The sequence below is a fragment of the Mandrillus leucophaeus genome, unplaced genomic scaffold (genome assembly GCF_000951045.1).
Source record: "Mandrillus leucophaeus isolate KB7577 unplaced genomic scaffold, Mleu.le_1.0 Scaffold30, whole genome shotgun sequence".
NCBI classification, from domain to species: Eukaryota; Metazoa; Chordata; class Mammalia; order Primates; family Cercopithecidae; genus Mandrillus; species Mandrillus leucophaeus.
This window is the reverse complement of record NW_012103143.1, coordinates 4,597,371-4,624,466: the sequence shown is the minus strand read 5'-3', so window position 1 is coordinate 4,624,466 and position 27,096 is coordinate 4,597,371. Positions and strand designations below refer to the sequence as shown.

The 27,096-nt window shown below is 53.0% G+C and overlaps 1 protein-coding gene across 1 annotated transcript in view; it reads left to right on the top strand.

Moving 5' to 3' along the window:
* SHANK2 (SH3 and multiple ankyrin repeat domains 2) overlaps nucleotides 1-27,096 on the top strand; it is a 669,522-nt gene that overhangs the window by 621,387 nt on the left and 21,039 nt on the right. Inside the window, exons 18-24 of the mRNA XM_011987076.1 lie at nucleotides 13,346-13,481; nucleotides 13,995-14,075; nucleotides 14,348-14,356; nucleotides 15,696-15,716; nucleotides 23,909-24,039; nucleotides 26,019-26,130; nucleotides 27,060-27,080. Coding sequence (XP_011842466.1) covers nucleotides 13,346-13,481; nucleotides 13,995-14,075; nucleotides 14,348-14,356; nucleotides 15,696-15,716; nucleotides 23,909-24,039; nucleotides 26,019-26,130; nucleotides 27,060-27,080 — 511 coding nt within the window. The remainder of the gene's footprint in view (nucleotides 1-13,345; nucleotides 13,482-13,994; nucleotides 14,076-14,347; nucleotides 14,357-15,695; nucleotides 15,717-23,908; nucleotides 24,040-26,018; nucleotides 26,131-27,059; nucleotides 27,081-27,096) is intronic.

Below are 27,096 nucleotides of genomic sequence, written 5' to 3'. Positions count from 1 at the left end.
AAAAATAAATTACCCAAGCATAGTAGCACATGCCTGTAGTCCCAGCTATTCAGGAGGCTGAGGCAGGAGGATCTCTTGAGCCCAGGAGTTCAAGACTGCAGGTGAGCTGTGATTGTGCCAGGCTGCACTCCAGCCTGGGCAACAGAGCAAGACCCTGCCTCTGCATTAAAAAAAGAAAAATACCTTCTAGAACTGAGTTTCCTGATGGAAAAGGATCAATAAGTACCCAGTATAAGAGAAGAAAATAGACATGCCAAAGCACATCAATACATTTCAGAAAATTTGGAACAAAGAGTATCTCACAAAGTCTTCCAGTAGGGAGGAGATGGGCAGCAGAGAAGGAAGGCAGACTCCATACAACAGATCAAAACAGGAATGGCATCAGATCCTTCACAGCTCACCTGGAAGCTAAGTGAAGCACAGCCTTCAAGATTCTGAAAGAAAAGTATTTCTAGCCTAGAAGTTTATGGCCCAGTATAGCATTTATTTTGGAGAATGTTCCATGCACACTTGAAAAGAATGTATACGCTAAAGTTGTTGGGTGGTCTAGAATTATCCATTAGGTCAAGGTGGTTGTTCAGATCATTTGTGTCTTTGTTTTTGCCTGTTTTGTCAATTTGAGAAAGGGGTATTAAAATTTCCTCCTGTGTTTGCGGAGTTGCCTCTTTCTCCCTTTAATTCTGTCAAATGTTGCCTCATTACACTGAAGCCCTGTTATTAGTTGTGTAAACATTTATGATTGTTATATCTTCCTTATAAATTGCCTCTTTTATCATTCTGAAATATTCCTCTTCATTTCTGGTAATACTTTCTTGAAGTCTGCTTTTTAATAACAGCTTTACTGAGATACAACTCACATAAAATTTAAGCTTTTAAAGTGCACAATGCAATGAATCTTAGTTAATTCACAGTTGTGTAACCATTAGCACAATCTATTTTTAGAACACTGTGTCACTCCCCCAAAAAAACTCACACCCGTTAGCAGTCATTCCCCATTCATCCCACCCCTGCTTTTTAACTATTATGAGTAAAAGCTGCTATGAACTTTCCTGTACAGGTTTTTGTGTGGACATATGTTTTCACCACTCTTGGCTGTATAAATAAGCATGGAATTTCTGGGTCGTATGGCAACTCTATGTTGAACATTTTGAGGAATTGCCAAACTCTTTTTCTAGTGGTTGAAATCGATTTTGTCTGATATTAACAGCCATTCTACCCAGGAACTATCTTTTCCAATTTATTAACTGTCAGCCTCTCAGTGTCTTCATATTGAAAGTGTATGGACAGCATCATGAGGTCTTCTTTTTAAACCGTCTTATAAGGCCTGATATTTAATTGGAGTTTTATCCTATGTGACATTTAATAGAATTGTTCATGTGGTTCCATCTAGGTTTACAAGTTTGTCTTCGGTTTATCTCCTTGGTTTGTTTTCTTTTTCCCTTTGTCTGCCTCATTTTGGATTATTTGACTATTCTTAGAACCTTATTTTAATTTATCCACTGGTTTTATGCTGTACCTCTTCACATTCTTTTAGCAGTGGCTCAGGGATTACAGTATATATTCTTAGCTTTCCATCATCTACTTAGAGTTCAAATAGTATACTTCATGTAAAATATAAAAACCCAGCAGCCGTAGAGATGCATCTTCTTCACTCCTGCCTCACTTTATTCTATAATTGTCATGTGTGTTACACCTACACACTTGTAAACCCCAAAATCAGTATTATTTTTGCCTAAAACAGTCATATCTACTTTAAAAATTAAGAGGGAAAATCGTCTCTTATTTTGTATCCAGGTGTTCACCATTTGTGGCACCCTTTGTGCCGTCCATAGATCCAGTCTCACTTCCCTTCAGCTTGAAGAATGTTCTTCAGCATTTCGTATAGCGCAGGCTTTCTGGCAACAAATAACTTGGTTATCATTTCTTTATGAAGGTCTTTATTTTGCCTTCATTCTTTAAAGAATTTTCACCAGAAATGGAATTCTAGTTGTTCTTTTTTCACTTTCACCTGTTAAAGATGTTGTTCTGCGGTCTTCTACAAGTTGTTCTTCTCCATGGTTTCTGATGCAGTCTGCCATAATTCAGTCATTTTTCTGTAGAGTGTGAATAATGTAAATAATTTCTCTGGCTGCTTTAAGATTCTCACCTTGTCTTGGGCTTTGAGCAGAATTGACTATAATGTGCCTATATAATTTTTTTTAACATTTATCCTTTTGGGGATTCACAGGCTTCTTGAATCTATAAATTTTTGTCCTTCACCTACTTGGGGAATTCCTTGGTTATCATTTTTTCAAATATTTTTTCTGATTCATTTCCTCTGTCTTCTTTGATTCTAATTTTCTCCCCTTCTGGGACTCTCATTAACCTTATGTTAGACCTTTTGACCCTTAATACTCTGTTCTACTTTTTAAAATCTTTTTTTCTCTCTTCTTTGGATTGGATACATTCTCTTGGTGTGTCTTCAAATTCACTGATGATTAGCTCTGTCATATCCATGCTGATGTTAAGCCCAGCTGATGCATTTTTTAATTTCAAATACTCTACTTCTAACAATTCCATATATTTTTTAAATTTCCTTGGGATTTCCTGTCTTTTATTCATTATAAGCCTATTTTCCTTTACCTAGTATTGTTACAGTAGCTGTTTTTTAAAGTCCTTGTCTGATAATTCCAACATCTAGGTCATCTCTGGGTTTGCTAAGTAAGTTTGAGTTGTATGCCAAATATTGTGAATGTTATGCTGTAGCAATTCTGGATTATATTACATTCCTTTGATGGGTGTTAATGTTTTCGTTTTAGCTGATAATGAGTTTGGTTAAACTCAAATTGCAGCCTTTGTCTGACCTGCAGTGGCAGCAGCTCAAATTTCAGCCTTATCAGCAAGCTTATTTGAGTCTTCCTTACACACACAGCTCAGACATCAACCAAAGACCTAGGAAAAGTTTACACACAGAACATGAAACTACCCTTCTCTGGCTCTCTCTTTTCTGGAGTCCTCCCCTCACTCTGGCTGCTATGGCCACTGTGGACTGTATCCTCTGATTTCTATCAGAACTGCAGGTTTGAGCAGGATCTGGATTTAAAAAACAAAAACAAAAAAAAAAAACAAAACCGCAGGTGACTCATACCATAATGCATCCATTGCACAAAGCTTCTAATTTTCAACTCTCTTCTAAAATCTGCCTGTCTGTGTGCACTCTCCAGAACTTCTCTTCAGAGAATTCATTTGTTGGTTTGGGGGTGGGGATTGTACTCTGTCTAGATTTTATAGCTGTTACCTGCAGAAAAGTTAGTCTTAGGAATTTACCTATTACCCAGCCAAACTACCAATTAAGTGTACAGATAAAGCCATTTTCAAATAGTCAATGTCTCAAAAAATTGTCTCCAAACTTCATTTGGGGAGAAGATACTGGAGGATGTCCTTTACAAAAAATGAGGTTTTTGAACCAAATAAACAAATGCAAGGATTCAGGAGATCCAACACAGGAAAGAATCAATCAAAAGAATCCTGAGGATTAGAGTAATGGGGACAGCTGCTAGAAAACACTTAATCCTGGTTGTTCAGTGCCGATCAAAAGTCTTCAGGAAATATTTCTTCAGGAAGACAAACTTAAAATGGATAATGTATTTGAACATTCTGAAAAGAGATTTACATAATTAGGGAAGCATTTGGATTTGAATTATTGTTAAATACATAGAAAAACCAACCAACAAACAAAATTATTTTGCTCTAGGGAGAACAAAATGTACAGGAAAAGACAAAGTAACCATAGTATACTATATAGTTTAAGCTATGAATACATTTGACATAGTCATGATGTAAATCCTGAATGGCGATCTAGTTAAAATTTTGATATAAATACATCTAGAAGATGGTGGTACTAGGAAAATAGTGGGGAGGGAGGATTTTTTAAAAAGAGCTAAATTAGTGGTTCTCAACTGATAGTGTCTTGACCGTCCATAGGACATTTGGCAATATCTGGAAACATTCTTGATTTTCACGCTTAGGGGTGGAGATTATTGCTGGCAGCTGGCAGGTAGAATTCAGGGACACTGCTAAACATCCTACAATGCACACCCACAACAAAGAATTAACTGGTCCAAAATCACCATAGTGCCACATTTCACAAGCTCTGAGCCAAGTCATCCTTTTCCATCACAGTGTGTCAGCAGATAATATCAAAAATGTAAATATCAAGTAGCAAAAATAGGTGTTCAAAGATGGAGTGATAGATACAAAATTAAATAGCTGAAGGCTCAGAGTGAGAAGTAAGGCTGGGTGGTGGGGTTTCTGTAAACTCTGTGTATGTGTATGTACAACTTTGATATTTTAAGTAACAATTTAAATGGAAGAAGATAATTATTTACAAGGAAGGCAGGTATGCCCATTCTTCACAGAAATTCCCTGGACTGTAGCTGATGACAGGGTTGGGTTCTTGCCATCTACCTGGATGTGGCTGTGATTCATTCACTGTAAATGTCTCCATGTCTGTACGTAAGGGTGATGCATGGATAGGCACATTACTCTTTTTTTGGAGTTAACTAGATCCATGATTTCTCAACAGTTTCTCTCAACTCCAAGGCAGTTATCCCCAGGAGCTTCAGTACTTACCTGAGCCTTCTATAAATCTGGCAAGTGATCAAGCCATACCTTTCCCTGGTGGCAGCATTCCAGAATTGCAGGTCCAGGGTTTTTTGAGGGGCACAAAAACCCCATGAAAGCTCAAGATGCCAACCTGAGCATATGAGGAAACAGCAAGCATTTCACCTATTCTGCAGTTTCTGTCTCTGCTGTTTCTGTCACCACATGAGCAATTTCTGGCATCTGTTTTAAGGACTGTAGCTGGTTCCAAAGTCTCATTGCAGGTTAAATTGATTTTAGGTTTGTTTAAAGGCTGGGAAATTCTAAAGATCCCAAAGCTCTTTCTTCCTCTGTCTCTGCTGAACTGGGTAGGGAAATGTAACTGAATTATCCAGTCCTGCCTTGTTGCTTGCTGGTCTTGCCAATTAATTTTACATTGAGTTGAGTTGCCAGCCATGTGCCTTTGCCCCACTCTCCCCATAGAAGTGTTGATGGGCATTGGGGCACACTCTGTTGGCATCCTCATGCCTCGTTGTTAAAGTGCTCACCTTCACACAGGGAGCAGGTGCACAAAAACGGAAAGCCACAGAGCGCACAGCTTTGACCTTGGTATGTTTCTTACTTTTGGGGAAGGACTTCATCCAAAGCTTGTTTATTTTGCAGAATAGGATGAGAACTTAAGACCAGCATGGTCAATGGGAAGTTGGAGCAGCCTCTTTGGTTGGGGCTGGCTCTAAGGCAGCAAGGAGTAGGTGCTGCCACTTCATGTAGCTGTGCAGCTTCTGTCCGGAAAATGGAGTCACACTTCCTCTTCACCGGGAAAGGGGAAGGCAGCTGGGAGCATGGGCTCCACCCTTTGTGTGCCCAGCCCAGGGAGGACTCCAGTAACCTCTAGGACTCACTGTGCTATGACTCGCACAAGGCAGAGACACTTCCCCTAAAGGTAGAAGACAGTGACATGGACCCATCCTGGAGGACACCCTCTTCCTGCAGACGGGTTCCCCCAGCTCCTGGACAGAGCAGCAGGGAAGGGAGGGACAGGATCTGTATCCAGAGGCCTCACAGACATCTGGGTCCAGTGGCAAAAACTTGGGGGTGGGGGGACTGGCAGAGGCAGGAAAGACAATCTCTTCTCAGGGACCCATATTACATGCCTCAGTTAGCCCTGCTAAAGGGGACAGTTTCGATAGGACCTCTGTGGTTTGGGGAAGGGCAGAAGCTCTGTTACAAGCAAGAGCGTGGGAGGGCTGTGGCCTCCAACCCGCACTGCCCACTCCCTCCCAGGGCTGCGGCAGTCATTTTCCAATGGCAATGCCTCTGAATTCCCACTCACAACACCCCTTCCCCCAGGACCTTTAAGATGCCCCAGCCACCAACCTTGACCCTGGGTTTGCTAACAGCAGCATCTGGGGGCTGTGGCCTTTGCACGCCAGAGCTGCCTTTGCCATCTCTGCAGGTCTGGGTGGACTGCGTCCCCAGGGTCTGCTCCTCCAGTCCCTGCCTCCCAGCTTCCCTTTAACTGAGACCAGTCACTCCTGGGTCACCTGCTGGCTGAGACACCTCCTCCCTCTCCATCCCAAGCCTGGTACAATATATGTAATTGCAGGGGATAGGAGATGGGAACCGTCCCTAAGATCCCAGAGGAGCAGCTGTGGCCAGTCTCCTGGGAAAGTAGGCACAGCTATGGTTTGTCACTTGAGTTCTTAGTCCATTTGGGCTGCCGCAACAGAATACACAGCTCAGGTGGCTTAAACAGCACTTATTTCTCCCAGCTCAGGAGACCAGAAGTCCAAGATCATAGCACTGGCCGGCAAACTGGTTTGCAGAAAGCCATCTTCACAGGATGCAAAGGGTTGCTCTAAGGTCCCTTTTATAAGGGCACTAATCCTGTTAACAAAGGCTCCGCCTCATGATGTAATCACTTCCCAGAGTCCCTGCCTCCCAGCCCCATCACACTGGCAGTGAGGGTTTCGACACATAGACTGGGGGGGACACAGACACACAGCCGCTGCAAGTCCCCAGCTCCCATTCGTGGCCAGCAGGGTGGGCTGAGTCAGAGCTGAAAGACAGGCGGGGCGAGGGGGCGGGGAGCTGAGGAAGGCTGCCCCGAAGGCCACAATGCTGAAGACCCAGGCAGAGCCACAGAGCCACATGCCGGCTGGCCACGCTCTGAGCTCCTACGAGGAAGAGTGCAGTGCCCCATGCTGGGAGCCCCTCCTCAACGAGATAAACAGGACTCGGGGCCATTTTTGCTCTGAGGCCAATAGCCAGTGTCCCCACACTGGGCCCCTGGGGGAGGTCATGGGACCAAGAGCCAAGGCTGTGGCCCAATCAGTGTACGCTCACATTGGGCAGTGCTGGAGACCTGTGCCACTGCCTGGGCAACAGCTGCTGCTGCAGGGGCAGGTGAGCCTCAGTGGGCAGCAGACAGAGACGCACTGTGGCTGAGGGCTGCTATAGAACAGTCCTCCGGGTGCTGGCCAAGAAGGCCGGGCAAGGCACAGGCCTGGTGACGGGGCACTGCAGGTGGGCAGCTTCGACCAGACAGGGACTCTCCCACAGCTCTGGAGGCCAGAAGTTTGAGATCAAGGTGGCAGTAGCATGGGTTCCCTCTAAGGCTGTGAGGGAAATCTTCCAGGCCTCTCCCATAGGAGCTGGCGGTTTCCTGGCAACCTTTAGCATCTCAAAGCATCACCCTGATTGCAGCCTTCATGGCGCCTTCTCCCTGTGTGCATGTCTCTATATCCAGACTCCCCTGACTCCCTTTCTTTTGAGACAGGGTCTCGCTCTGTTTCGCAGACTGGAGTGCAGTAGCACAATCAAAGCTCATTGCAGTCTCAGCCTCCAGAGCTCAGGTGATCCTTCTGCCTCAGCCTCCCAAGTAGCTGGGACCACAGGCACACACCAGTACACCAGGCTAACTTGTATTTTTTGTAGAAATGGGGTCTCACTATGTTGCCCAGGCTGGTCTGAAACTCGTGCTCGAGCAGCTTGCCCACCTCGACCTCCCAGAGTGCTGGGATTACAAGTGTGAGACGCCACACCCGGCCCAAATTTCCCCTTTTCATAAGAACACTAGTCACCTGGGTCAGACTCACCCTAATGGCCTCTTTTTAACTTGCCTGTATCTGCAAAGACCCTCTTTCCAAATAAGGTCATGTTTTGAGATACTGGGGGTTAGGACTCCAGCATATAAATTTGGGCAGGACACAGTTCAGTCCAGAACAAGTGTTCGGGGACACAGAGATGATGCACCAGTAGGCAGGGTAGGGCAGGGGGCAGACTCTGCCCTGCCCCAGGACTTAGCCCTGATGGCGGCCTTAGGGGAAACTGGAGGGGTGGGATGTGGGGAGGGGTGCTGAGCATTCTGTCGGGAAAGGTCAGTGTGGGCAGAAGGTCGGGATGGATTCTCTGTGCTCAGTTGAGAGGGACAGGGCAGGTGTGTGCCCAGCAGCATGTGGGCACCATTCACCCCCATGAGCCCTGGTGCCCTGTGGTGTTCCCGACAGGCAGGCTGTCATTGCCTGAGGTCAGAGCCGGGGACAGGCTGTCAGTGCGGCCAGGTTCTCACCAAGGGGGCTTCCTGTCCTGGGCCTGTATGATGGAGGTCCCTGTGGCACACTCTCATGGCCTGTGCCCTCTTGGAAGAATCTAAACCGCACCCTGGAGGGGTGCAGAGCAAATGCGTGTTGCAGGAGTTACTACCGGTCTGAGATCATTTGCAGAGCCTCTAAACACCCCGAAAAGTCACAAGCCCCACTCCTGCGGGTGCCTCCCAGCCCCAGCTGCTTTGGGGAAGTCGGCATTTTTAGTGCCTTGATGGTATTTAGAGTCTAATTACAAATGCGCGTCACTGGGACCACATGCTTGGTGCTGGAACTGGCTCTTCATTGATGGAAACAATGTGGTTTCTATATTAAGTGCAAGATTCGGAGCCACTTTCCTGGCTTTTGCAAGCCCAAGTTTGAGCTGGGGTCCCCCACAGACCCCTCCAGACCTCATGTCCATGTCTGTCCATTGGGCCTGCATCTAGGGTTCAGGGTAATGCAGAGTGGTGACAGGCAGGGTGGCCACCTGCCTGTGCCCCAGCACCCACATGACATTCCCCCATTCTGCCTCCTCCTCATGCTCAGAGAGGCTGTTGAAGGCCCCTTGTAGACATGCCTCTTCCTCTGCAGGGGAAAGATTTTGGTCACAAGGTGAATGTTTTTTGAGAGCCAAGCTCTGCCACAGGAGACTGGCTTGGGAAGCTTAGATTGATACAGGGCTCACCAGTCATCTGCAGCTTCCCTAGGAAATAGAAATCAATTTCATGAATGTCACCCGGACTGCTTTTGAGACCAGCAATGTGCAGAGTTCAATCTGTCCTTTCCCAAAATTCTAAATGCAGATGGCATCAAAGGCAGTGATAGCAGTTTTCTGTTTCACTGGTGGCTGGCAAGAGCCACAAATCCAATGCCCCCTCAAGCTGAGAAAGTGACGTCACAGCCCAGGAGGCTGGGGCGGGTGGGCACAGCAGCTCTCTCAGCCCCAGCTAACAGCAGGGGAGAGTGCCGCATGCAAGTGGGAGGCCCAGCTCCCCAAGTGCGAGGGTTCTGATTTTTCAATGAAAACTGAAATTCTAGACTTTTTATGCAAAGGTTTCATACTCTCTAAATTGTGACAGCTAAGTTGAAACTGACTGAGGCACTGTGTGGGTGGGATTTGACCCTTGGTAATCGCTGGATGGGGACCAAAGGGAACATCCTAGGATGTGTGTGGATGGTTTGAGGCCCTGTTGGCACCACATCCCTGCCCCCAAGTGCTTGCCAGGATAGGAAGCCATGCTGTTTACTGAGGACACCCCACTAGAGAGGCAGGTGTCCTGCCCACGGGCACCCAGCAAGCAGCAGGGCCCCCACGGGCTCTGGACCCAATAATACGCTGATTCTGGAGGGGTGCGGGCCCACCAGGACCAGGGCTCTCCGGATACCATCCCACCATGAAGCGGGAGGGAGGGCCCTCCAGGTGGGGCTGGGACTGCAGGGGAGCTCGTCCAAAGCAACATTGTTTGGAAGTGGCTCATGACCTAGGAAGACCTGGGCGAGACAGATTCTGGAGGTCAGAGGGGCATCAGATGCCCAATAACTGATTCCAAACCTAGCTCCACCCCTGCAAGCCCTGTATGCCCCTTTGTCATCAGCTTTCAGAGAAAGCCAAGTGACGTTTCCAGGGCCCATGGGAGCCTCATTTCCTCCCAGCTCTCCTGAGCAGGTCCTGCCATTTGCTGCAGTCTGCTGAGGGCAGCAGGTCTATAAGGGGTACAGTGGACAGAATAAGGAATTGGGGAGCCCTGCTGATTAGGAGTTAGGCGGAAACAGCAGCTTCTGCAGACTCAGATACGAGACATCACATCTGGGCAGCCAGCCTGCCCCCGTGCAGGAACAGCTCTGGCTGGGGCAGCATGACTGTGTGGAGGTGCCACCAGAACGTGCACCCAGGTTGTCGGCTACAGACAAGGAGGGTGCTGGGGCCACCAAGGTCCTCGGCCCCACAGCCAAGCTTCCTGAGAATCCCCCATGAGTGGCTCATTCCCTGAGAGGCCCTCTGGTCCTTTTCCTAAAACACAGTCTCCCCTGCCCAGAGAAGAGTAATGGCTGTCTCTGACACTTCCGAGGAAAAGGGCTCTCCAGCCCCTTGACCCTTCCAAGGCACAGGAACAAACTTCTCCCCCAAAAGTGGCCAAGGGCCAGCTCTGGCCAAGATCATGGAAGGACAGCATCAGCCATCACAAATGAACCACAGGAGATTCTGGAGGATGAGGATTCTAGGGAGCAAGCCCAAAGCCGTGATGCTTAGCAGGCCGCAGTCGGAGGCCACATCCCCAGCCCCTCCCTGCCTAAGCGGCCGGGCTGCTAGCGTCCCCATCAGCCCAACGAGCCCTCAGTAGGCCCCAGCTTGAGCCTGGCTTCTCCAGTGACCCATCCTTGTGCCAGTCCCGTAGTCTCCCCAAGCATCAGATCCAGAGAACGCCCCACAGCGGGTGGCAGGAGTGAGCAGGCAGTAATATGCACTTTCTTGGTTGGAGCCCCCTCAAGGCCTGGCACTGGGGGCCTGCCCAGAGCAGGGAAGGTGGTCCTAGCCCATCTCAAGGTGGGGCCAAGTCCTCCCCTCTCTACCCACAGCCTTATAAGGGATGACCCCTGGGGATCTAGTGGCCGGGCAGCTGGGGGCTCCCTACTGTCAGGTCTTCTCGCCAACGTCTCACACACTGGCCTCGTGACTCCTGAGCCGGGGCAGCCTGCCTCCTCCATCTCAGTTTGAGGCCCCAATGTCTGGGTGCCCCCCACATGTGTTTGGTACCTCATACTCACAGCTGCTTCGGTCACATGTCTCATCTCTGCACTGGACCTCAGCACTCCCTGGCCCATAACCTCACCCTGGCATCCTGGGCCCAGCTCTCGGGCCTTTTCTGCACCCCCGGCCCCCTAACTGCTTCCTTGCCTATTCCCACCCCAGGACTCCGCTTCACACTGCTCTTGCCTGGTGGGTCCAGGCCTCTGTTCCGTCTCCTTTTACTTGCCTCTGCCTTCTTAGGTGGTACTCAGCCACCTGAAGTTATGTGTTCACTTCTTTGTGTGTTGTGGCCAAAACTCCCTCATGAGGACGCCAACTTCCCACAGATGGAGACAGACACAGCTGAACTGCCTGCGCCTCATGGCTTTTAGTGGTACCAGGAACAGAGACACTGGAGTGAATGAATGAATTCCTGAGCAACAGCCGCTGCCCAGGTGTGCCGACTGGAGGGGAGAGAACCGATATAACGTGTGGCTTGTGTTCGGTTGCCTGTCTGTACCAGAGCAGCAAGGGTCCTGCAAGCTGAGGTCTGCCCTCCGAGAATGCTCGGCATTCTCTTCCTTGATCTGGCTTCTTTACTTCCTAAATCCATCTGCTTTCCTAATTACATTCTGAGAACCTCAGGAAAAGGGACAGCCCCAGGAGTCACCTTGCAAAGACCACTGCCGCTGTAGGTGGGTCTCTCTCCCAAGGCCCCACTAGGATGGTCCTGCTCCCAAGACTGAATCTTCAGGGCGGTTCAGGGTGATCAGCTGTCCAGTGGGCCCAGGACATTGGATACTCACTGCTGAAACCGGGCAGGTCTGAGTACATGGGAATGAGCTGGTCCCACAGCAGAGACTGCAGAGCAGCTGGCGTGGGGACTGCCCTGGCGCCACTGAGTCCTCCCTGGGCTCATCACAGCTCTGCCTGGAGGAGCTCTGTAGCCATCTTGGAGGTGACTGAAACTGGCACATCCTGGGCCTGTCAACAGTATGGGGAACCGGGCGGTACCTGCTTCTATCCAGCTCTTACATGGGTGTTGGATTTGTGAAAATCCACCAAGCAGCACACAGGCTTTACGTTTTCTGTTTGTGGCTACACCAGATGTTGAGTTTTTGAAAAAATCCATAGCACGAGGAGGATATACGTACAGCGCAGTGTGGCTGGTGAGGGGCATGACTTCTTGGCTGTTGTTTACCATCAGGGTGCTTTTCTTTGTTCAAAGGTGGTGCGTAAAGTAGCTGTAAACTTCACCTTCCCGGGCTTCCTCCTCCCTGCTGCCACCTAGAGACAGCTGCCTTTGGGCTGTGCTCCCATTCAGGAGCTGCTGGGATGAAGGTGCCAGAGGCCCCCTGTGGAGCTCAGTTCCATGGGCAGGGGTGGGGCCGGGGCCTTTTCACAGCAACATTTGAAAACCACTAAGGGTTATTCCTGCAGTAGCCAGGGTGGGCAGTGTCAGCCCAGACGCCCACCCAGTTCCAGTCTCTATCCGTCGGGTTTTCCTCTGGGAGTGGCGTGGGGCTGGGAGGCAGAGGCCAAGGCCATCTGCTGCTGAGCGTTGCTCAGGGAGGTGAGAAGAGCAGACAGCAGAGGGCCAGGGCCCAGCTCCACCTCTGCCTATGGGATGGCACCCTGAGTCCGTTCCTACTTCTGTGCCAGGTGCATTTGCCACGGCAAGAACAAATGGGGCAGAGGAGGTAACCGGTTCCTAAAGGGACCAAGAGCTCCTCAACTGCAGGGCAATGGCCACAGCGTGGCAGCCTTGGGGGTCCCCAGCCTGCCACTCACCTTCCCAGGAGTACTGGGGCAGCTAGCTATCCAGGCCAGAAGGGGGACAGGGCCCCCACTCTGTGAGCGCCCTGCTGGGCCAGGCTCTTCTGCCTTCCCAGGCCTCTGGAGCAGGAGAGCAGGGAGGGAGTGGGAGGAAAAGGGCCGCGTCAGTGTGATGTGCGTTCCCAGAATATATGAGAAGCAATTAAGCGCCACGTTTCCTCCTCCTGTGAGGATGCAAAGCCTGGCGCTGCAGCCCAGCCCTGGAACTTGCCTGTCAGGCTCTTCACATGCCGTCTCTTGGTGGCCGTGAAAACTGCCCCAGGCCTGTAAGAGTGAGCACGTAAGGATGCTCAGGTTAAATAGGAATCAGCCCTTCCTCCGCAGCAGCTGTGGAGGACTCAGTGGAGAGCTGCAGTGTCACGGGAGGGCCTCCCCGCCTCCCCTGGCCTGCCCTGGCCTCCTGAGCCAGTTAAGTGACCTCCACAGTCACAGCAGCATTCATTCTGGTTTCCCCAAAAGCACCTTTGCTTCCAAAAAGATGACGATCTCACTCCCCTCGCTTCCCTGCATTCGCCCCCCTTTTAGGAGCCCACGTGTCTCTGCCTTGGGTGGGTGCTGGCTGTCTTCTTCTCCGCTGGCTCTCACTGACGCCATCCTCCCCGCCTTCCCACAGGTTAACAATGAGAATGTTGTCAAAGTCGGCCACAGGCAGGTGGTGAACATGATCCGGCAGGGAGGGAATCACCTGGTCCTTAAAGTGGTCACGGTGACCAGGAATCTGGACCCCGACGACACTGCCAGAAAGAAAGGTACATGCCCCACATTGCCCAGCTCCAGCCTGGGGCCCTACCAGGGGTGGGTGGGGGTGGGCAGGACAGCTGGGGGGCAGTGGGCCCTCTCTCTAGCTGATTCCACACTTCTGAGAGCCCAGGAACAGGGACAAGACTGGAATTTGCCGCCAGAGCCCATGACAATGACTTGGGGCTCACAGGCTGCCGGAACCATCCGTGCCCCAACAGGAGTGCCCTTTTAGTCACTAGCAGGTGTCCCTTCCGCAGGCTTCCGACTCAGTGTCCCGTCCCCTCCCTCCCCCTGCCCAGGCCCACCCATGAGAGGGCAGGCTCTGCACTGCAGTTCAGAGATACAGCAAGATCCTCCTGAGCACCAGTCCTTTCCCATCATAAGCACACCTGCACAATCCCTGACCACCGCAGCCAAACAGCCTGAGACCCACCTGCCAGCCACAGGGCCACTGCTGGCCTTATTCCTATGTCTGGAAACATGGTCTGGGGTCTCACACCCATCTCTCCTCTGCCCTCCAGCTCCCCCGCCTCCAAAGCGAGCACCGACCACGGCCCTCACCCTGCGCTCCAAGTCCATGACCTCAGAGCTGGAGGAGCTTGGTAAGTCGCACACCCGGCCCAGCCCCATAGTCGCCATGCCTGTCCCTGAGCTGCCCTTTGCAAAGCAGCAGGCTGTGCATGACCCCATGCTTGCTCGCTACCCCCTTCCTGCCCCTGTGCCCAGACGTGTGTCAGGAAGTGCCCCTGCATGCCCAGCAGCCCCACGTGTGCACCTCCCCCGGAGCCTCGCGGGGAGTTGTTGCTAGTCCTGCCTTTCCTCTTTTCTGTTTATCTAACATTGTTTTGTTTTGAATTTTTGGGCCTCTCACTAGTGGATAAAGGTAAGCAGCCCCACTGGGTCCCCAAAGCAGCTCCCCCTGCTGTCTAGGGCACCCCCACCAACATCCATCTCAGTCCAGGCCTCAGAGGCCTGCGCGAGCTGCTCCCCATGTGGCTCAGACCAGAAGGCTCCATCCTCCAGGGATCTGTGTAGATAGCATGGGCTTGGCAGAGCAGTCTGGTCTGCACAGCAGGCCTAGGGAACTCCCGGCACCTTTGTATAAGGTCTGCAAGGAACAGAGAGAGGCTCTGGCCCTCTGACTCCATCTTGGAGACAGGGGAAGGGCGACAAGCAGCCACGTGGGCCATGCTGGCCACGCAGGATCCTGTTCCGGGGAGTCACCATGGAGCCCAGGGACACCTTTGGAAAGAGGGTGGTTCTGAAACACACAGAGATGGCATGTGGGTGGAAATGTTTGCTCCACTGGAGCACAAATTGGAGCTGGTGAAGGCAGCTTACATGGGCACAGAAAAAATGAGCCCCTGCCCAAGGCCCACGGTCCAGTCCAGCTGGCCCAGGAGGTTGACAGCCAAGCCCCGACCAGCACTCTCACTCACAGGCCCTGTCCTCCCTGCACTCCTGGCACAGGCAGCTTTCCCGAGAGGGGTCTAGCAAGTGCTGCCACAGTGGTGAAGCAGTAATCACCCTTCCTCGGCCAAGGGTGCTGAGGGCGGCCAGGCCGCCTCTCACAAGGTTCTGGGCTGGAGCCTGAGGACGGGCATGAGGCCTCAATCCAAAATAGCAGCCCTGCAGTGGCACTGCCCCACCCACCCAGAACCAGTAGTGCCCCGCGTGGGAAACCCACTTCCACGTGCCCCAGCCTCACAGTTGATGGAGGTGGCCAGCCTCCAGGCCCTCTCCACAGAGACCTGTCCTGGGGCTCCCCAGAGAGACAAACCCAGCAGCTCTCATCTTTCCAAGGGGTGCTCCCGCGAGCTCAGCTCAGTCAAGAAACAAAGGAATGAGGCAGGAAAGGCCACAGGTGCACTCTGAAGGCTGGCCCCACCACCTCTGCTCATGTCTGCTCTGAGAACTCATCCCCCACTTTGGCAGGGTGCTAGTGGGACAAGAGGTGCTGAGGAAGAAGGAAAGCCCCTTTCCACTGCCAGGCAGTAGGTTAACGAGCAGGGCAGACAGGACAGAGTTGTGCGGGCAGCCAAGGTTTGCTGCTCCGTGGATAGCGCAGCCTGCGTTTGCAGCGTTCCAGACAGCCCCTGCCCGCTGCCCCAGTGCCGGCCCAGCCTGCTCCTGAGGCGCCCGGAGCTGACAAGGCCCGAGTGTAGGCTGCGGGCGGGCGCTGCATCCTGGTGGCTCACGGCGCTCCCCTTTCTGTTTGCAAGCCTCAGTCCGGAAGAAGAAGGGTAAGGGAGGCCCGGTGTCTGTGTCAGCCCCCTGCCCATCACCCCCCCGTGGAACACAAACCTCCTTTGTGACGCCGTGCAGTCTTGAGTGTGCCGCAAAGCCTTGTGTTGCCTTCTCCCACCGGGTCCTGCCCGAGGAGCCCCACCCTGGAGCACATCCGTCTGTCTGTTCTTTCTGCTTGGCTTCTCCTGTCTGTGATTCCCCAGCGTGTCCTGTGTTTCTTCCCTGACCTGTGTTCACATCGTCATGACCGTGAAGCTGGCAGGACCCCTGTTTGGTCTTAGCTGGGCAGCCTTCAAGCTCTGTCTGTGAGGCCTCCCAGGGGTCTGAGTCACATGGGGCTCCCTGGATGGGGGGTTGCAGGCGAGCAGAGCCCCTGGCTGCATTCCTGACCCTCAGGACCCCTTTGTGGTGGGCAGGAACTGCCTCCCTTTAAGGCCCGGAAATCACCCACTCCCCAAGAGGCTGCCCTGTGCCCCGTGCCTGGCACTGGGGGGAGAAGGGAGCAGGGTGAGCTCTTTGGCTACACCTCCCCACCCAGGGCTGGTGTGGAGTGGGAGACTGGCAATCACCATGGAGTGGGCAGGCGGACCGCAGGCCCCGGATAGACTCGGGTCCCCCTTTTCACAGCAACAAGCACATTGGGGGGTACTGCTCGCCTGCTGCTGGACACAGCTCCCCCAACAATTAAAAGCAGCACTCCCAGCTTTTAATTCATCTCTTGGAGTTGGGAGGACCCTAGCATCTGGCCAGAGGCACTGGCCCTAAGGCAAATCTTAACTGTGTCCCAGTCATGTTAGATGAGAATGGGTGAAGTGGGCATAGAACCACCACTGCCTCCTCCCCTGGCTGTCCCTGCCTACCGCCCCCGCCTGTGTCATCCCAGTGGCCTCTGTGCAGCAGCCCCGGGCTTGCACCAGCATCCTGCGGCTGCCCAGAAAACTCCCAGCAGGCTTTCTAGGCCCCATTGCTGCGCCGAGGATGTGGACGCCCGGGATACAGAATACCCTTCTTCCTATGTCGTGCAATTACGTTTCTGTGTGAACGCCCCTTCAATCCAAGGCCAAACCCCAGCTCACAGGAATGGCCCTCTATTCATCACCTACCCGAGGAAGACGCCCCCACCACAGGTGCCCATGGACCCAGTTGCCAGAACAGCGCGGGACAACAAAACTCCCTTGTCAGGGAGAACAGTTCGGGACTCAGGTGGCTGAGCCACTGTGGGCTCCTGTGGCCTGCTGGGACCTGGCCCCATCCACACTGCCCTTCTCCCCCAGTGTGGCATCAGAAGATAAGAGTCACAGCCTGCACGGCCAGGAGCTCCAGAGAGAGAAGATCCACCTCCCGTCTGAGCAAGAGAACCTGACTACAAATTTGAGCTTAAATGCCCCAGAGCCCCAACCCCAGCTATAACGGGGGCAGGCAGACCCCAAAGGGACCAGCAGCCGTGGCCTGGCCTGGTCACACTGAGGGGTCCAGCTGGGGACTGAAGACACCGAGGGGTACTGACAGCCCCTGCCTCCCGGGCCATGAGCGCATCCCACGGTGCACATGCGAAGTGTGGAGCACACATTGGGTGTGCAGCAAATGCTCCAGGACCCTGGTGCTGCCTCCACCCGTTTCTGGGAAGACTGGCCTCTCCTCGGAAAAAGCACTCACCACACTCCAGAAAGGCATGTGGAACAAAAGTCAGGCCTTTGCAGTTGTATTGGGTTGAAAAGTGACCCCCAAAGTTCTGTGAATGGGACCGTATTTGGAAATAGGATCCTTGCAGATCTAATCAAGATGAGGTCATGCTGGACTCAGGTGGGCCCTAAATCCAGTGACGTGTCCTTGTAAAGAAGGAACAAGCCAAGAAACACCATGGATTTCATCCTCCCCAGACCCTCTGAAGGAACCTGACCTTGGACTTCCAGCCTCCAGAACTGTGCAGGGATATGTTTCCATTGTTTTAAGCCCCCCGGTGCGTGGTCATTTATCTTAACATCCCTGGCAAAGCACCTCAAATCCCAACTCTGTCCCCTGCTAGCTTTACCCTGCTTAGTGATCCCAGGTTTTCAGTTCTCCATCTGTAAAATCTTTGTTTAGTGTTTAAGTGTTCTCTGAGCACCTGCCCTAGACCCCAGACCCTGTGCTGGGCTCAGGCAGAAGCCGGCTGTCAGGCAGGATTTGGGGTGGGGCCTCTGCCCCTGGGCACATGAAGGGGACTGTGGCCTCCACCCTGCCAGGCACCTCTGACTTGTACCTTCAGACTCTAGCCCTTGGAAGGTGTGTGACTCAGAGCTGCAGGCCAGGACCAGTCCACCAGAGTCCAAGCACACACTTCCCACCCTGCACTGCCTCTTTGGAAGATTAAACCAAGAGGCCAGCCAGCTGGCAACAGCCGCTGCTTCTAACACACACAGCTTCTGTCCTCTAACATCTGGTGCTGCAGATGTGTTTTCCTTTTGGAAATTGGGTGAGAGAGTATAAATGTCACTCCGAGACAGGATGCAGTGGCACTGCACCTCCAGAGAGGTAGACAGACCACTTCAAGCTCACATAAGGGGAGAGAGCAGTGGTTGAGAACCGATAGGGTCCCTGGATCATCTTGGAGGATGTGAAGCAGACCATGAATCAGGTCCCAGGAAAGCTGAAGAGCTGGAGCAGCCCTCTGCAGCCCTCCACAGGGTCTGGTCTGCTGCTTTCCCCCGGAAGGTTCTGAAGAGTCAATGGGAAACAGCTGGGCACTCTGCCCCTCAATGGAGCTGGCTCCCAGGCTCTGGGCCTGCTGTGTGGCCACAGGCAAAGGAACTCGCTGGACAGTGGACCTAGCGTCGCTTCAATGCAGAGCCCATTTCCTACCTGGGGAAGCAGGAGACTTGGCCACCAGGTGCCTGTGTGGTCCTGGGCCTCCCGGCCTCAGCATGGACGCTGGGATTGTGTCACTCCTCGATTTGGTGACTCCCTTGTGACTCGCTGAGGATGCAGAGCAGTGGCAAGATTTCTCTAGCACGGGGCACGCTGCTTCTTCCCCACTATCAGGGGAACCTGCACGGAAGTCAGCCCATGGTCCAGAGTCAGCTCATGGCTGGGGGGCTCTGGTAACAGGAAGGGCAGGCAGGTGACAAACCTCCCCTCCCTTTTCCCTGTGCCTGGTCAGCATCACGTGTGTCTTCTAGAGAGAACACACGCTTGCTCAGAGGGCTGAAATGCGGGCGACTGCTGGGGCATCTTCATCAGCTCCTCACTGAAGTATTTTGGGATTTGACAGTTTCAAATCTGTCTGAGGCTCGTTTTCAGTCACTGAGCACTTCATTCGAAGACTGCCAGGGGCCGGATTCGCTAATCCCCTTCATCCGGAGTCCCTGAATAAAGACCTAGTTCTGAGCTTTTATAAATTAAGCATAATCCTTAGGAGCCTAGAATGAGAAGCAGGAATCTGCAGTCCTGTGGCTTCTCTGAAAAGTCTTGGAGAACTGGTAAACAAGATCTCCGAGATAGGGACTGAGCAAGTCAGGCCAGCACGCTCCCACTGCCCACATCCCCAAGAGACAAGGGCCAGGAAGGACCCACACCCCTGTGGGGGACCAATGCAGGGTTTTCCTTTTTCATTTGAATTACACTAACTCTAACTTAAAAAGGAATGCTAGCCCCTGACCCTGTCACCCCAACACGCCTGGCTGCTCTCACCTGTTCTGGTTCAAAAGAACGTTTGTTTTGGGGTTATTGGGAAGGGAAAGGTTTAAAACAGAGACCAAGCATCCACAGTCAAAGTGGCCACAGCTTCAGGGATGCACCTGCAGGGACTTGACCAACCCCACCCTCCGACGTGGCAACTGTGATGATGGGAAGGGCGCCCCCACCCCCGCCTCGTGGTTCTCCTGGACGAGGCAGAGCATGCCAGTGCTGACCCCAATCATTTCCAAACTAACATTCTGCAGCCATTGCCCACCAGGGCCCAGGGCTGGGCAGCCCATCCACATGGCAGGCATAAGGCTCGGGGGACCCCAATCCCAGCCCCAGCTCCCGCCTGGTCCCATAGTTTGCCCCTGTATGGCCTTACGCATCTCAGACCTGAAATGTTTTCGCTTCAACAAGGGAACAATTCCTTTACTACAGCCAGCTTCTCATGAGGATGAGAAACAGGATGATCAGCCCAGAACCTCCCCCTGATTCAGGGATGGTTGTCATTATTGACCAGGACACCTGTCCTTCACCCCGGGCACACAGTTACATGAGGTGTATTTGGCAAGATGCCTGCCGCAGGCCCTGAGGTCCTAAAATCACAGCCTGTAGCCTGTTCATTTTGGGAATGTGAGGATTCAAGGCAGTGCCCCGGGGAGGCCAGGCAGCAGACCCTCAGTGTGCAGTGGATGGAAATGAACCAGCCTCATCAGCTGTGGAGTTTGTTAATACATAAAAAGCAGACGCATGGCTTCTGGAAGGGCCCAGTTGGAAACAGGAGCTTCTTGAAGATTTGGCTCGTTTAAATTGTAATCCCAGGAAAGCTGTTACACCCTAGAGTCCCTCCTTCTTTGATGTGCCCAGACATGGCCAACAGCACAGTGGAGCCTGGCCATCGCCTTCCCACACCCACCTGCACTCAGGCCTTCCCCTGCAGGGCTGTGGCTCTCCTGCATCTTCTGGGTCTGACACCTCTGTCAATGTTCAGTGCTGATAACTTCCCTTCACCTCAGCTATTCAGCCCTGGCTGCCACCTTAGCCTCTGAGCTTACCATAGCCTGAAGTCCGGCCAGGAGGGATGCCCAGGGGTTTCTGGCTCGGATGGGCCTTCCTGCATCTCCACAGGTGCAGGCCCGAGCACAGGCAGGTGGCAGCCAGGCAGGCACCCTTCCCTGTGTGCACCTGCATACAGTGTCCGGCGGGCTGGATTCTGTGGCTGTCCCCAGAGCTCACCACCTGGAATGCCCCCATGGGATGTTTTGTTGGGCTCCAGCTGTTCTTCCCCTAACCTGGTGGCATTCCTTCTGGGTCATGTTTGTGGAGGTACATGCTGCTGCACCCCACTCAGGCCTCACCCTCCACTGGGGTCAGAGGAGGGGCCCAGGCCAGCACTGTCAAGAAGCAGGTCCGGGGCATCCCCACCCCACAGTGCCCTGGCTCACCACAGTTGTGGGACATAACTCCCTGGTGACGGAGGCACATCTCAACCCCTGTTTCACTGGAGAAAAATACTCTGGGGGCCACCAGCGGCCACATCTCAGTTGAGGCAAAGAACAGCCACTGCCCAGTGCCCCCACTTCCAGAGACAGACCAAGCTGGAGCTGCACGTCACAGCCGGCCAAAGCAGATCACCCAAGCGTCAGCCTGGTCCTGAGTCAAAGGGGAACAGCCCAGCTGATGGGCAAGGCCAGGGCAGAGAGGCCTGCACAGAAACAAATTTGACCCCAGCCATCCAAGGAGTTCCACACCCCAGCCCTAGGAGGGGAAAGGCTCCTTGGAGGAAGCAAATTGTTGGAACCATGGCAGGTGGATCCGGCCCGTCCAGCCCAGAGAGATTGACAGGGACCCTAGCAAAGGGAATGTGAGACGAGGCAGCCATGCAGCACCTGCTGCAGCTGGAGGAGCTGGGCTGAGGAGGGCAGAAGAGGAGGGTCTTGAACGCAGGTGAGGACAGCACGGCTCTGGACTGGGGTCACAGGTCGCAGCCAGGATGTCCCCACTGCCAAGTGAGATGAGAATCGGGTGTTTCCTACCGTGCCTGACCAATTCCCTGAGGAGCAGATGCTTAGCATCCACTGGGGGAATGACAAGACCCCAAGGAGGCATCAGGCTTGTCAAAGAGCCAGCAGGGCTTGTGGGTCCAGGAATCACAGGAGAGAATGCGTGAGCAGGGATGCAGCAATGGGGCCCAGTGAGCCCGCGGGCCTGGTCAGCTGGACTTGGTCATGAAGGGAGAGTGCTGTGGGGGGAGATTGGGCTGCCCGAACACTATGGGGCAAGGGCTTTCTTGCTTTGCGTGAACACTTGGCATTTTGCTGACAACTGGAAACGTGGTCCAGGCCAGAGGTCGGCAAATGCCTCCCTGAAGGGCCTGATGGTAAGTGTGCTGGGCTTGGCAGCCATATGGCCTCTGCTGCACATTCTCCTGCCTTTTCTTCCCCCTCCTTGTTTGAAGGCTAAAAACATACGGCTTGCCGTGGTGGCTCACACCTGTAATCCCAGCACTTCGGGAGGCCAAGGTGGGCAGATCACTTGAGGTCAGGAATTTGAGACCGGCCTGGCCAACATGGTGAAACCCCATCTCTACTAAAAATACAAAAATTAGCTGGGCATGGTGGCGCACAGCTACTCAGGAGGCTGACGCACGAGAATTGCTTGAACCTAGGAGGTGGAGGTTGCAGTGAGCCAAGCAGCCTGGGTGACAGCGAGACTCCATCTTAAAGAAAAAAAAAAAAAAAGTATAGACTGACCTGAGGTTCTGGCCCAGTGCGGGCAGTACTGGTCCAAGGGTCTGGAACACAGGTCTGGAACCAGGCCCCTCATGCAGACTCTACCATGAGAGTGTCCACAGGTGTCAGAGTTATGTACATCTCAGCTGCTCTGCAAGGCTGAGGGGCCATCACAGGGTGCCCGGCTCAGTGTCCCCAGCACACCCCCATTTCTTCTCCCCAAACTTCTGTTGTGGGGACCTCTGGTCTGGGCTGCCTTTGTCAGGAGCCTGATGCCTTTGTGTTGGACAACCCTGAGCCATGCTGTGGCTCTGTAAGCTTTGCCCATGGGTCAGCTCCCCGTGAGAAGCTGCCATGACAGGTAACTTCCGCCTCATCCTGAAGAACAACTTGGAGATGGGGGCCTTCCTCCCTGCACTCTGCTCAGCTCCGACCCGCACAATAGCCCCATGGCTCAAAGTCTGGGCAAGTCCTTAGCATACACTTCATGGGAGGCCACCAGATGCCAAGAGTGGGCTTAGTGGCCAGAAGGCAGAATGTTCTAAATGGCCTGCTTCTTCCCAGGGAGTAAGGCCAGTGCTGTCTCAAAGGCTTAGAATGGGGTACACCTACCAGGCACCGCACTGGCTTTGTCCCAACCCAGTGACATCTCAGAAGTACAGCTGGGGTCACCTTTTCCACAATCAGGACTGGAAGACCAGTTCTCCAGGTCTCAGTGGCACAGGGCCCTTGCATTTAAACAGCCCTAGACACACCCTTATGCCTGATCCAAATACCCTGAGATGAAGCTAAGGTGTCAGGAGAACTCCGGGATGTGCTTCAGTTTTCAAGTTAAAAAAAAAAAAAAAAAAAGTGCTGTAAATGTCCTTTTTAAAAAGCTTTTGTTAATTGCTAAGGATCCCTTATAAATAAATTTTGGCTTTCATTTTTTAAAAGGAAATGGGAAGGTTCTGCATTGGGGAAAATTGTAACAGAGAACTTCCCTCTGCAACACTTACTAATGCCTGGGGCCCCTGAGCACCCTGGCTTCTGAAACACCCACACTGCCTTGGATGGCAGGTCCTCATGTCTTGGCAATCACAGTTACAAAGGAACCATATTTCTGAGTCTCTTTTAAAAAAAAAAAATTCAAAAAGTCAGTTTAGTTAACCCTCACAAGAATAAATCCCATTAGTAAGAATAAAGTGATTCCACTAAAGAAATGACCCAAACGCCTGTAATCCCAGCACTTTGGAAGACCAAGGCAGGTGGATCACTTGAAGTCAGGAGTTCAAGATCAACCTGGCCAACATGGTGAAACTCCATCTCTACTAAAAATACAAAAACTAGCCGGGTGTAGTGGCAGGTGCCTGTAATCCCAGCTACTCGCGAGGCTGAGGCAAGAGAATTGCTTGAACCTGGGAGGTGGAAGTTGCAGTGAGCCAAGACTGCACCACTGCACTCCAGCCTAGGCGACAGAGCAAGACTCTGTCTCAAAAAAAAAAAAAAAACCCGAAATGTCCCAAAAAGCTTCAGAGCCCTTGGTGGGCTGGGCACTTCCGAGGAGGCGACCGAGCTGTGGAGGGTCTTCTATGTCCACACCTCGTGCATGCCTCCAAGGACAAGGTCTGGGAAAGGAGCCCATGCCCCAGTGGGAATGCATGTGGCAGAGGCACACGCATGCTCCTCACAGCAGCAACAAATGCCCCATGCACAGTTCTGGATGCTGGAGTGGCTGCTGCACCTGTGCGCTTTCCTATGGACGCCCAGCTTCCCCCACTGGTGATGCTGCTCCAATCCTCACGGTTCTATTGCAGATAAACCCGAGGAGATAGTCCCGGCCTCCAAGCCCTCCCGTGCTGCTGAGAACATGGCCGTGGAACCAAGGGTGGCGACCATCAAGCAGCGGCCCAGCAGCCGGTGCTTTCCGGCGAGCTCAGACATGAACGTAAGTGGCCATACCTTAGGACCACGCGGGGCAGGGGCTGGCAGTGACCCAGGAAGTGGGTGGGCTGTCTCAGTAGCTAAGGCGCACATGCTGTCATGTCTGGTTCATGCTGTCCAGAGGTGGGGCCCAAATCCAAGTAGCCACAGGACGAACAGCCGGGTCGGTCCATGCAGACTCACAGTGGTGGGACAGAGCAGACCACATCTAAGCCCTGCCACTCCCTTACTGCACTGACTGCCTCTGCTTACTCAGTGCCCTGAGCCTCAAAGGTGTCCCCTGTCATACTTTGCTGAGGACCTGTGAACACATGGATTTAAGGGGCCTTGACGCACGCTTCAGACAGAGGTGATCTTGCCTCCTGGTCCACCCAGAGCACAGAAATACTCCGGTGTGGAAGAGGCCGTCTGTCCCACATCCCATGTGGCAGTCCCCCACGTGCTCCGAGATCCTGAGCAGCACTTGTCCTTGGGGCCTGAAGTGCCATGAAGGGCTTCAGTGTCTGCTGGGTAGAGTGGGTGCCTGGCTCAGAGCAGGCTGCCCGTGCCATGGTCACCTTCCCTACGCAGTCAGGAGGGCACATAGCTGGAAAAGGGCCTGGGGCAGAGGCTGCTTGATTCCCCCAGGCACATCCTGAGGAAGGCATGGCCTCCTGGACCCTTGGATTGCTTCTCCATTTTCCAGAGGCAGCCATCTGAGCCTGATGTCAGATTCCGGCACTGCCTACCTGTCGTGATTGCTTACCTAACTTAGTATTCCCTTTGAACCAGTATCAAACTGCCTCACTATTTCTAGCCTTTTCTTGAACAATAACACTTATAAATATTATAAATTTACCACAAGACTTTTCTGTAATGTGCATTAAACAACTGTTAATGGTTACAATTAAAATATCTGCCCTCACACCTCCTCCCATCACCTCTGAACTTCACAAGGGGCCTTCCCCTTCAGGCCCTGCCTACCCGTCCTTGCCTCCCTCTTTGTTCCCAGTCCTTCGCAGCACCCACGTGCCCCACCTAGTTGGGGGGTGTCTGAGACAAAGTGCCCTCGACCTCCCAAAGGGTCCCAATTTCCGCCTCCAGCCTCAGGGCCATACAGTGAGACAAACAGAGGCTGTGGACACATGGAAACAGCATCTCCAAGCTGGAGTAGTAAAAGCTTGCACACGAATATTTCCATTGAGCTTCTGCATCTGATATTCTTCTGGGTTGGCCTTCAACACTACAAGTTTGGGGCCCTGAGCCATCTCAATTTTGGAAAGAAAGCAGCAGCCTGGGCAAGCCAAAGGGTTGGCAGCACCAGGACTCTGCTTCCAAGGTGGAGGAGGGGAGCCCTAGGCTCCTCCTGGAATAGGCCGAGGAGGGAGGAAGCTGGGGACAGCCTGCTGCTGCAGACTCCACACTGTGCCCCCAAGCAGCTCCAGGGCTTGCTCAAGCTAGCTGGCACATCACACTCACCCACACACTACCCTAATACCTGGCTGGCCCTTGCACATACTGTGGGGCTAGTATCATGAGCCCATTTTATGAAAGAGGAAATGATGGCTCCTATGTAAGGACTTGATGGTCACATGGCACATGGGGAGCAGCGTATGGACCCAGGCCAGACCCCACTGCCCACCACTCTGTGCCCTTTCCCACGGGACATCCAGCCTGGCCCCCATCTCAGAGAGACGTGTCTGTCCAGCTGCTCTGGCAAATGGTGTTGCAGCAGACCACATCTCCATGGAACAGGGCATGCTGCCATCCTAACAAGGCCAGAGGCCAATAGCAGCTGCAGTGAATAGGAAAGGCACCTAGAGAGGGCCCTTCCTGGGTCCTCAATGCTGTGGTTCTCATCAGCCCCTCTGGAGATTTGAGGTGGCTCCAGAAGCAGCTTGGGGAAGCCACAGTGACAGACGTTCCCTTGTGGCCTCTGGGCCCTGTGACCCTGGGTGGGGGCTGGCCAGGGCTGCATCTCACCCTAGGCTTTCCGGTTTGCAGTCTGTGTATGAACGCCAAGGAATCGCCGTGATGACGCCCACTGTTCCTGGGAGCCCAAAAGCCCCATTTCTGGGCATCCCTCGAGGTACGATGCGAAGGCAGAAATCAATAGGTAAGAAGTGTGGCACTCCCCCACAGAAGTTGCCCCTGGGCTTTCAAATAGCCTTAGAGCCCCTCGGGAGTTCTGACCCCAGGCCTGCCACAGTTGCCTTGGCGTCTCACCCCAGCAAGGCCCTGCCAGCCCGCCTACCAGAGGGCAGGAACCTGGCCTTGCCCACCAGGGAGCCATTGGAACATCTGAGTGGCATGAAACTTATGCTCCCTGAAGGACACAAAATCCAGGGTGGCTTCTGTAATATTGAAGCCCAGTTATCTGTGATAATTCCAGCAGAGTAAAGGGGCAGGGGGGGCAGGGTGGTCCGAGCCAGCCCCCCTGCCCCACCCTGCCCTGCTCAGGGTGGGAAGGGCGAGTGGGTTGCCTGCATTCCCCAGCGACCACCAGGCCTGGAGGATGAGCTCAGCAGATACACTTCCAAGGGTGGTCTGGTCAGGGTCTCGAATTCTAATGAAATAACGTACTGTGTGTTGCAGAAAACTGCCTTCCTTTCTTCTTAATGTCACAATTATTCCTATTGACTGTTGCAGGCAAAGGTACACTTGACCTTGAGACAAGGTCACACTTGACCCTTTGAGACAGTGCCTTTGTGAGATAATTCAGCATTGCCTTTACTGTGTCAATTCTGATAGAAGCTAAGGCCCTTGCCCTGTGAGAGTGGTGGGGGCAACCCCGGGACTCTGGTCTGCCCAGCCCACCCCAGGGGCACTGTCCTATGTGTTCTGGAAATGCCTCTGGGCTGCTGTGCAAAAGCGCAGTGTGCTTGTGAGTCTGAGGTGGATGACTGTAGGCAGTCACTAGGCAGTAAGTGGCCATGGAGGTGGTGTCTGCTGTGCTTAAAGCTCCCCCTGCACCAGCAAACTCAGGGGGAGCTGCGTGTTTGTCTTGCGGTTACTGGTTAATAACAACTGATTTCCTCCTGTCAGACAGCAGAATCTTTCTATCAGGTTAGTGAACCCTTAT